Raw genomic sequence first — 11,020 nt, 5'->3', positions numbered from 1 at the left:
TGGAGCCAGTGCCGTAACCACCACCGTAGCCACCGCCATAACCACCTGCAGGAGTGCTGGCAGGAGAGCTAGTAGGAGAGCTGGCGCTGGCCTCGGGAGTGGAGGGAGTGGACTGGCCAGCGGAGGTGGAGCAAGGCGTCTCAGAGGCACCTGGTGTGCTGGCGCTAGCTTCGGGAACAGAAGGAGAGGAGGTAGGGCTGGGGGTGGAGCCAGTGCCGTAACCACCACCATAGCCACCACCGTATCCACCACCGTAGCCACCGGCAGGGGAGCTAGCAGGGGAGCTGGCGCTGGCCTCGGGGACGGAGGGAGAGGAGCTGGGGCTGGGGAGAGCGCCAGTGCCGTAACCACCGCCATAGCCACCGCCGTAACCACCACCGTAACCACCAGCTGGGGTGCTGGCGGGAGAGCTGACTGGCGAGCTGGCGCTGGCCTCGGGGACGGAGGGAGAGGAGCTAGGGCTGGGGAGAGCGCCGGTGCCGTAGCCGCCTCCATAGCCGCCTCCGTAACCACCACCGTAACCACCACCATAACCACCAGCAGGAGTGCTAGCAGGGGAGCTGGCGCTGGCGTCGGGGACGGAAGGAGAGGAGCTGGGGCTGGCAGCGGGGGTGCTAGCTGGAGGAGTGTCGTATCCACCTCCGTATCCACCGCCGTATCCACCTCCGTAGCCACCAGCAGCAGGTGTGCTGGCGCTGGCTTCGGGGACGGAAGGAGAGGAGCTGGGGCTGACAGCGGGGGTGCTAGCTGGAGGAGTGTCGTATCCACCTCCGTATCCACCGCCGTATCCACCTCCGTAGCCACCAGCAGCAGGTGTGCTGGCGCTGGCTTCGGGGACAGAGGGAGAAGAGCTGGGGCTGGGGAGAGCGCCAGTGCCGTAACCACCGCCATAGCCACCGCCGTAACCACCACCGTAACCACCTGAGCCGTAACCGGCGTCGTATTGGCGACGTTGGATGCGCTGGTTGCGGGCCTCAGCAGCGTCGGCGGCGGCGAGAGCCGCCAGGAAGGCGACAGTGAGCTTCATGTTTAATTATCAAGTTTTCCTTGCTCTTCAACTGTGTATTGGTATGAATAAGACGAAAAGATCAATCAATAGGCAGGCGAAGAAGTTTGAAATCCAGGAAAGAGTGACTGGATAATTCAAAGAATGTGACGTCCGAAGACAAGTGATAGCGAGTGTGGTAAGGAAAAATGCCTTGGGAAGTGAAGGAAAAATTAATGAGAGGAGGGAGGCAGTATATGAACCTCGAGGGCGAGGGTTGCAGGACGCGGGCCAAGCATACACTGGCAGCTAATGGGAGCACAGATGCGCCAAAGGTGGACGGCCCCTGGCGGCTGTTAATTTCGTTCAGGAACAACCGGCGGCAGGGACCAGTAGGCGGCGTTGTTAGCTAAGAACAACCTCAGGGGGGCTGCATGAAGCTAGCCACTCATGTGGGCCAGCGAGGAACATCTACCCATGGCAGCCGCTGGCGACGCCGCTACGGGCAGGCTGCCAGGAGGGAGCCATTCTTTTCGTCGTGCGTCGTACGTGGAGCTCGTGGAAGGCCTCGGAGAATGGCCATGGCACGGTGCTTGTTGGCCCCATTCGCGCTCCACATGTGCGGCAGAAAAGGCGTCCAGCAGCACACAAGTCCCATCTTTTTGCTGCCTCCCCCCCTAATCGCCGGGTTTCATTGCGCTTGGCCAAAATAGAAAGTGACTAGGCGCAGATCCTCCCTGTCAGTCAGCATTGCTTCCACACGGGCGGGTACCTAGCACATGCTGCATGTGCGCTGTCGGTGAGCGTATGTACACACATTGCGCGCCGGCGGTTCGTGTACACATGTCTGTAAGCTTCATCAGGACAGGGTCTTTGGCACAAGGGCAATTCGGCCCATTTCGCTCTGTTTAGCACACGGTAAGCGGCTGCGCCACTGTGGACAATCTTGGACCGGTCAACCACGCACTCGTGATTGTGGAGGCGCCTGTCGACAAACATCTGCCAGTGAAAACAGTGCATTGGGGGCAGTCGTCTTTTCGACGCCTTTGTGCAAGCGTTTGCAATGGTGCGACAGGCAGCGTGCGCTTGCGCTTGCAGCTTCACAAGTCTGCACAAGCACTCGAGAAGTGACTTCATCGCCTGCCAGCCTGAGTCGACGACACGCAATGCCGACTCTTGCGCCTTGTGGCTCCGTTGCGCGCCGCCTGGTTGTGGGCGACGGCCGTGGTAGTAATTGTCTGGTGTGTTGCCGTGCCGTGTGCTGTGCCTGAACGCTGCGCCGAACCGAAGCCCTATTCCCCCAGCCTTTTCTTCTTTTCAGCTCCGGCACGAAGCCGTGCCAGCAAGCCCGCAACGGTGCCCTAATGCCACTGCATGCCTACGGCTTCGCGACATGGCCTCGCCGTCAGGGTGCACCAAGGCATGACGCACAGCCACACGCGACGGCAGTGCTCTGACCGTCTCAGTGCCTGTCGCCAGGTGCGCTTTGCCGGACACAGCGTCGCCATCGGCATCGGCTATCCAGTGCCTGTTTGCGATGCTGTCGGGATCATGGGCCCATGTGGCAGACGCAGCCAGTCGACAGCCTTTCCCCGTGCCTAGTCCCTGCCGTCTGGCAATGCAATGCGCGGTGGCATGAGCGTGTTCTCGACTCTCAGCGAACATGTACCAGATCGCTCGGAAATGAGGGCGATCGGCTGCTGGCTTCCAGTCCGTTTCTGGAGAGCGTTTAGACGCCATCCGTCGTCAATGGCCCGTCTGCAATGCCGCTGTGGGGAGCTTGTCCCCATGCCGGAGGGCGGCCAAATGCAGCAGGCGAGATTGCAGATGAGCAACACGAGCATTTCGATAAACTGTCGATGGATAGGGTCAGCAGCAGTGGAGCGCCAGCGTTGACGGTCAAGATGAGTCGTGGGCGAGGCCTGCAGCCCCTGTGGTGTGTCGTGTGGTGTCGTGTGGTGTCTGCGGTGTCGTGCGGTGGGCGTCCAGGCGTCGCCAGTCTGGGCCGCGCAGTCACCGTCTGTCGTCGGCCTGTTCTGGAAGGCGCGCCCTCGCTGCCTGCCTGCCCGCCTGCCCGCCTGCCCGCCTGCCCGCCTGCCCGCCTGCCAAGCCACGTGCCAAAGTCTGTAACGCCACACCAACTCCTTCACCCTCTCCCGGTGACGTATCCGCTGCCTGCGTGCATCAACGGCCCATACCAAGGCCTTCCTTCTTATCAAACTTATCGCCCGCCCATCAACCTGCTGCAGCGGTTCGTGCCGCTTTTCGAAACAGAGGCCGCCGGTTCGCTTGAAACGAAACGTTAGACCAGCCCCTCCATGTCGACAGCTGTCTGCGTGGCACCCGACCCCGCATCCAAGACGTCAAAGGTGCTTGACGGCATTGGTGGGCCAAGCTGCCTGATATATCAGTGGCAGGCGGGCTCCGCAGCACTGTGGCCGTGGTGCGTAATCCATCCTCGACGGCCATGGCGCCCTCGTTCGCCCGCTGAGTGCCTGGCCCCATGTGTCAACCACCACTGCCCACCCGCTGCGTGGCCCCCAAATGACATGCTTCCTTTCCCCCCATACGAACCAGGGTCCTGATTATCGATAAAACCCGGGGCACTAGAGATGCCATCTGACGCGCTAGCTCCACGTCCACCCGTGGTATCTTTGGCTGAATGCATGGCTTGGCCAACCATGCTAAACACAACCTTTCTTTTCCTCGTCATCAAGCTTGACGCAAGTGTGCCTCGACATGAAACAGCATCCTAGACCGTTGACGTGACGCAAGTGTACCGGCCCAACGTCGATTGGTTGATTTTTTGTTCGACAAGCTTTTTCGTCTCTGATGCTAGTAGCTTAGACTACGCTTATTCTCCACAGAGGCAAACTGGTTTTTGATACATGAAAACAGAAAGACTAGACATGCCCCCTCGTCAGGTACTCCTACATACCCGTGGTTTTTATTTCATATCTGTGTTTGACACAGGTCTCAACAAGCATCGAGTAACTGAAGCACGATAAATACAAACATATTGGGTGGCAAGGATAGATACACTAACGGCCTGCTACACAGTTGTAACGAAATATTTTCTTCATCCAGCCCCTCTTACCCATTCCTCTTGGCAGTATCTCAATATCCTCCTGCTCACACATGTGGCTTGTATTGAAATATGCATGATATGATGATTTCTTTACCGGCGTTATTAATGTATACTGACTCAATTTATACAAATAAACAATCTTGGTATATTACCATCTAGAGCACAAGACGTAACATGGATGTGTCAAATGGATTCATGATTATGAAATATGACCTTCAAACCTCATAGAGAGAGCATTTAGCAGAGAAGATAAAAATATATACACATTGTCGATAAAGAACTTGTACAAACTACTAGCTTTTTTGTGAACTCATGCCACCTACGCTTCCGCATACATATTACAAAGTAGATCAAGTATTATTTTCCAGGTATAGATAACACAATGAACGAAGAAAAATTACATGCGGTTTTCAACGTGGTGAGAGCTTTGAGAAGGCGATGAATTTCAAGAAGCTCCGGCTCTGAGACTAGTCATGGACACAAAGCAAACGAAATGAATGACCATAGAAACTTCTTGGCAAGAGTTCTATTACAAACCCGTAGTATGTAATAATCTATCAACGCAGCTAAACCAAAACTACTCAATACACTGCTCGCCAAAGAAGAGGGGTAACAGTCATGCGTCCGCCACTCTCATCCCTGCAAACCTACCATTGAGAATACCATGAGCCCCTGCAATTCTACTACTACGTCTGCCGTTGCATTTCCGCATATTGAAGGCTGAAAATACTAGGATATGATTCACAAAGTGGAAATTAAGCGGAGGGTAACGGAAACAACAAGAGCCAATCATTTCACTTGGATAGGTCACCCCAGCTGTCGCCTTGGCCCATGGATAGAAGATCAAATAAACAGGTATTTGTGGGTCAAGAAAGCAAGTGTGAAACAGTTCCGCCCTCCCGTAAGAAGGGCGTATGAAGCTGGACGTGTGGATTTGGCTGCAGAAGGTGAGCAACGCCAAGGAAAGAGGGGAAGGCTGTGTTGATACCCTGTACATACATCATGCTATATGTATAAAGGGACCAGGATATCGATGACATTACCAAAAACAAACATGCGTTTCATACTTGACTATGCGAAAATACCGGGAGCGGACGAGAGGGTTCGCTCAAATTGAGGTCCACCTGAGAACCGCAGACCCGACGCGCCGATGATGTAATTTTCTCATGAACATATAGCAAGTCTCAACTATATTCCACCTGAAGCTTCGGCCGACTTACCTACGTGTATTTAAATGAGTGGGGTCACGTTCAATATGGCCGTATTGCCTTGAAGGGTTTAGCGTCTTGGCGGCTGTGTCGACACCCGGCGTGGCAGCTCATTGGCTGTGGAACTCGATACTTATCGATAATGAAGTGCAACATGTGTTTGAGAACCCACATCAACAAGGCGCGGCTCCCCTCAGAATTAAATGATATGAAGACTAACGGGTGATAAACACAACCGGATCGACGTCTAGCAAGAAAGTGTGCAAGGACTAACAAGCTTAGCAGCTCGTTTCAAGACTAGTGTGTCATCAGCCTTCTTTAACCTTAGTCTCAATATTCGTGTCGCATCCTTCATTACTTGGAGCCATTTAGCAATGGTGCTCAGTAGAAGTGTGCTCAGTCTCGCAAAGTAATGCCACCTTCGCTTACTACACACTCTCAGCCCGGCATGAATTCCTTGTTCTGCTACACCAGTGGACGGTAGCTATGGAATGAGCGCGAGCAACTAGAAGCCCGATATCAAAGTTTTGACGAACCCAGTCTCCAACAAGCGGCCTGCCAAGCCGTCGGTGCAAACAAATGTGTATCTTTCGAGAAGATTGGAGATGGTAACTACAACAAGGCAGATCGCATTGAGATGGAAGACGATCAAAAATCATCGCAAAAGTTCTAAACCCAAATGTTGGCCCAAGAGCACTTGTCACGGCATCAGAAGAGGCAACTATGGAGTTTGCCCGGACCATTTTGAACATACCCGTCCCAAAAGTGCTTAGTTGGAGTGTTACCGATCAGAACCTTGTACAAGCAGAATACATCATTATGGAAGAAGCGAGAGGCTCCCCACCCCAAGAAGTCTGGCAGGATCTCTCACTGCGGAAGAAGTCTGCCATCAGCCGCGAGCTCGTAGACGTCGAAAGGAAGCTACTCTCAGTCTCATTTGGACAATAGGACTGAACTTGCTCCACTGGAGAATGTGCGTTTACTTGAACTCACACACTGACATATTAGGATCATTGTATTTCAAGAACAGCGGTATCGCGGGATGCGAGCCAGCTATCGTTGCAACTGGTCCCCAAGACGTTGTCAGCCAGATCGAATCAACTTATTGCATTGGACCCATCACCCAGAGAGAATTCTGGGAGAAGCAGCGCAGTGGTATGCAATAACATGGTCCCTGGAAATCTCTCGACATCTATGAGGTACGTGGTTTAGACATAACATGATCGCAGGAAAATCTTCTGTAGAATACCTCGAATCTGTCGCTCGCCGCGAGATTGGATAAACACTTATGCGAACCCAAATGAAACGAAAAAAGCCCTATGGCGGTACAAAAGCCTGTAACAGAACTCTTCAGAGACTCACATAGCTTTGCTATAGAGGTTCCTAGCTGTAATTCCATACATCACTCCCAAAGACCCAGAGCTTGTCTCTTCGAGACTTTGGCACCCAGGATTTCATGCTGGTAATGTCTATATCGACGATCAAGCCCGGATATCATCTATTATCGACTGGCAGGGAGCCTGGACTAGCGCGTTGTTCATCGGAGCCCATTCCCCATTACTTTTGGATTACGGGATTGACATGTTGATGAAGCTCCCCGAAGGCTTCAAATCACTCAACGACGCTACAAGAAAACGAGATCAGATACAAAGCGTCGCAGTCCGTTTTAATCCACACGTACGAGGCTACTATGGCGGAGAAGAACCCGCTTATGTACAAGGTTATGCGAACATCCCCATGGCCAGACCTTCAAGCAACTAGAAGCTTTTGCTGGCTCTACCTAGGATAAAAGTCTCTTTTCCTTTGAAGAATGCTTGATCCGCGTTGAGAGGTGTGTTGATCTGATTGTTTTTTACTTCCACGGCTGACCCTTTTGCAGTGAATGGGGTCACTTCGGAACCAACGAACCATGTACGTATTACTTCTCAGCAGAGAAGATACAGCAACATTCCGAAGAGATCGAGTCTTTCAACAAGAGCCAGGAGTTCTGCAAAAAGCTGCAAGGTATCTTGAATGATGAGGGCTATGCTTCCAATGAGAGTTTCACTAAGGCCGTCGAGATACTTGCCGATTTACGACAAGTCGGGCTGAACCGTCTCAAGGGTGAGGAACGATGCAGATTTGAAGACGAGACGTGGTGGGTTGTAGATCTCGAGGGACATGGCGTCTAGCACCTGCAGCATGCTGTGACGAATAAACACTGGCGAGGGCGATGCCAAAAGTGTCACCAGAATAGGTACGGTATCTAAGACACTATCAAAAGGTAATATCAGACACGGCTGATATGTAGCGATGCTGCTGTGTTCTTGTTACTAAGTGAAGAGAATGGTAGTGCTCGTCATATGCTTACCTAGGAGTGATTTTGATATGCCGCTCAAGCTGCAACCTAGCCGGTAAGGACTGCGCTTTGAGTTCCTTCTCGTAGTACTCGCGTTCGTGATTATGAGCCCACTACTATCGGTGTAGGCGAATCATTTAAATGAACGCGAGGAGCTGCCCATCGTTGCACTTGATAAGACGTGAAGTGCAGCTTCCAGGCGGGTCACATGTTGGGTGCCCTGCTCTGCTCGAGCTTGTTGTTCAAGCGCATGGCTGATTATCCAGAGTACCTTGGGAACATCGGCGCTGACTCCACGTCCATGTTCATAGCTGCGGTACGCGACGCTCTTTCAAACATGGTCATGGTATCTTCCTCTACTGCTCACCACCCTTGCTGTTTTTCCAGCTTCCAGCGTAATGATGTTCCACTAGTTGCTTGGGTAGGAGTGCCTCCTGTTCTGGCGTGTATGTGTTCGAGGACGCTGCGAACGACCGACCGGGCATTACCAGGACGTCTCCAACAAGTTTTGGCTGCAGGAGCTCCTTCAGATCGCCTATAGCATCTATCGACTGGTTGAGCTGCTTCTCCAAGCTTCGAATTATACCACGTGTTAAACGTCGTGGACCTGTAAAATCTACCACATCTCCCATGATGTCCAATGTGGCGTTTGCGATTGAGGGGAGATGATGCTTCGCCATTTGTTCTTGCAATTTCTCGAGAATATCGTCGATGACTTGCATGAAGTGTGGTGATCTTGGTTTCGCCATCATAGTCCAGCTGGCAAACTGCCGGATATATTGGCCTGGCCATCCATGATCAAACTCCCACCCCACTACCACCGCGGCATCTTTTTGGTATTCCGGCGGCACCCATTCATCAATAGGTGTTTTGCAGGAGACGTCCAGATCTGACCAGATACCGCCTTGATCCCAGAGTAATAGGTAGCGCAGAAAGTCGGCTTTGTATATAGGAACAGGTAATGCGAGGTAGCTGTCGACGATATCTGAGCGAAACGCAAAGGCTTTCCGGACGTATTCGTCGCCGCTTTCGTCCGTTATGAACCGTGCTTCGTAGGTGGGATTGTTCTGAATGCAGCTGTTGGTCCAGTTTCGCGCGTCTTCAGAAAGGCCGTTCGGGCCCAATTTGTACCAAATAAGCTTGGGAATCTCGCTTTGCTGCGCATCTGTGTGAGCGAAAGGGGCACGGACGGTGAACTGACTCCGAATAGAGAGAAAATGATAAATTGCCCCTATTGTGCATAGCGCGATCAGCGAGTGGTAGTTCAGGACTTTGGATAAATGCAGTGACCGTGACAGCATGGTGAAACTCCAAACGCGACTGAGGAAGACGGGACACATTTAGACGGCCGGCCATGTTAATATTTGTTCCTTGATTGCCGCGCCTAATTATTGAATCCAGTGCTAGGCAGCTTTCGGGCACTGTCCGTGTACTACATACTGTAAGCGCCTGGCTATGCGCATGCATATGCGTACCCTTGCCTGGCACACACGCGCCTAGGTCAGTATTCGTCGGTTACAGGAGACATTGGCAAGGCAGGCCCCATATATGGAGGCAATCATCCAATCATCGCATTTAATTTGTGGGGCCGTTCCGCCTCCACCGTGCCACACCGAATTCATGGCACATCTAAGCACCTTCATGCCCACACTATCGACTCTCCCCTGTAAGGGGGCTAGCAGGAATGCAGCTGAGCCGCAAGCATCCGATTTCGCTTCAAAGATAGAAGAATGCAAGGCTGAATTGCAATGAAAGAAGCGCGAGGATACAAGACTAAGGGCTACGAATGAGGCCACTCGGTTAGCCTCATGATTCATATCCATCACAATCCGCAAGCGATAGGCGCTGGCCTACCAAGAAGGCATGGCAATTGCGTAGGAGAGAATCCTGCTCCAGTACGCGCTGTGTGAGAAAGCGCTGCTGTGCCTCCCTCGTGCGTTTTGCCACCGGCCCAAACGAATTGTATGAGGTGGCAGCAGTGTACATGAGTCCATATCGACCTTCTCGCACAGGGATCGGCCCATAGTTTTATTCAGTTTCTGTTCTTCACCTTTACATACGAGAGCCTTCGCTAAATCACAGAATCCTCACGTTTACAGTTCTTGAAGCCGATCTCTTCTACTATGGCCCGCCTGGCAGCATGCAACTTGGTGGCTGCATTATCTGCACGCGTGTACGGCATCATGGAGTTCATTAACCCGCCACCCTTCGGAACGACTGGCGACTTGAGTGATAGCCCAACGTACGATGAAGGCACGACTGTGAACGTTGCCTGGACTCAAGACGAAGACAGAGGGGGTGTATCACTATGTCTTTTCCAGCAGAATAAAACAGATGGCACATGGTTTGGTGATATGGAATATCTGACGCGTATGCAAGATCCCGGTTGCTATTGTGTTATTAAGAAACAAGCTCACTTTGGAAATTAGAGAATGCTCTGGATATCACAAGATACTCCTGGCTTGTCGGAACGAGAAAGAATCTCACACTATCGAACCTGTTTTACCTCAGCGTCTTCCAAGAAGGGAAGGGGTCCCCGGACTCCAACAGCCACTACTTCTACATCAAGTCAAAGCGCACTGAAGAGAATGCATCACCATCATCTTCTATGTTCTCTTCTAGATCAGGATACACACCTACTGCCGCGCCAGTATCAACCCCAACAGGCTTAAGCACCTCAAGTATTAGTATCGGTACTATGCCAATGAGCACTCCGACCAGCAATACCACAGATCTACAAAATCTCTCTGGCCAAGTACCCCCAGCGGACGGCTTTCCTCTAGGTGCTAAGATTGGCCTTGGTGTAGGAATACCCATCGCCCTTATTCTCGGACTCGTCGGGGGATGGCTACTTTTCCGCCACCATAAGAAAAGGGAAGCTGTTTTCCCATACATGGGACACGAGGTGTCTGCTAGTCAAACCAAGCAACACGTATACTACAACAATGGGGGGTTTTGTAGTACAAATGTGAGCGAGGCACCAGCAAAGTCACCAGTGGAGATTGGACAGCACTATGTCTAGAAGTTCAGTGGATGGGAAGACGAACAACAGTACCAGCACCCGTGCATCCCTGAGCAGGCGTCTCACTCTCGCTCATCATCCTGACTGGGGCTAGTACCTGCTTTGGCAGCGATCTTTGCTCTTTTTTTTGCTTTAGCTGCATCGGGTAAGCTGCTGCGAAACGTTTAGTGATGCCATGACACTTACTACTTGCTTTGTCTTGGAGCCCACGCGCCATGCGCCATTCAAAAACATCTTTTTTTATCTCAGGTATTTGTATCGTTCGTAGTTTGCCATTGACGGACTCATGTATTTTTGAAAGCTCATCTTTGGGCACCGTTGTCCAGGTAATGTCTGGGTTGCCCGCCACGAGCTCGTCCATCTCAGCCTTGGTTATGTT

At 52.2% G+C, this 11,020-nt stretch overlaps 4 protein-coding genes across 4 annotated transcripts; 2 read left to right on the top strand and 2 right to left on the bottom strand.

The window, feature by feature from the left end:
• Positions 1-18: 18 nt before the first annotated feature.
• On the bottom strand, positions 19-1,027 carry SETTUDRAFT_28936 (uncharacterized protein; the record flags this gene model as incomplete). Its single annotated transcript, XM_008028339.1, has 1 exon — positions 19-1,027. A coding segment is annotated over one exon (1,009 nt), but the record flags the coding sequence as incomplete, so codon positions are not given.
• Positions 1,028-6,004: 4,977 nt separating this feature from the next.
• On the top strand, positions 6,005-7,452 carry SETTUDRAFT_28935 (uncharacterized protein; the record flags this gene model as incomplete). The annotated part of the gene is made up of 3 exons (XM_008028338.1): positions 6,005-6,184; positions 7,066-7,112; positions 7,161-7,452. The coding sequence occupies 3 exons, from the start codon at positions 6,005-6,007 to the stop codon at positions 7,450-7,452; spliced, it is 519 nt and encodes a 172-aa protein (XP_008026529.1).
• A 29-nt stretch (positions 7,453-7,481) lies between these two features.
• Positions 7,482-8,920, bottom strand: SETTUDRAFT_177603 (glycosyltransferase family 32 protein; the record flags this gene model as incomplete). The annotated part of the gene is made up of 2 exons (XM_008028365.1): positions 7,482-7,579; positions 7,632-8,920. One exon carries the CDS (start codon positions 8,918-8,920, stop codon positions 7,976-7,978), a length of 945 nt encoding a protein of 314 aa, XP_008026556.1. The 3' UTR covers positions 7,482-7,579; positions 7,632-7,975.
• Positions 8,921-9,742: 822 nt separating this feature from the next.
• Positions 9,743-10,641, top strand: SETTUDRAFT_40008 (uncharacterized protein; the record flags this gene model as incomplete). Its single annotated transcript, XM_008028347.1, has 2 exons — positions 9,743-9,989; positions 10,025-10,641. 2 exons carry the CDS (start codon positions 9,743-9,745, stop codon positions 10,639-10,641), a joined length of 864 nt encoding a protein of 287 aa, XP_008026538.1.
• Between the last annotated feature and the right edge of the window lie 379 nt (positions 10,642-11,020).

This window comes from Exserohilum turcica (genome assembly GCF_000359705.1).
Source record: "Exserohilum turcica Et28A unplaced genomic scaffold SETTUscaffold_24, whole genome shotgun sequence".
NCBI lineage: Eukaryota > Fungi > Ascomycota > Dothideomycetes > Pleosporales > Pleosporaceae > Exserohilum > Exserohilum turcicum.
This window is presented reverse-complemented; position numbering and strand designations above follow the sequence as displayed.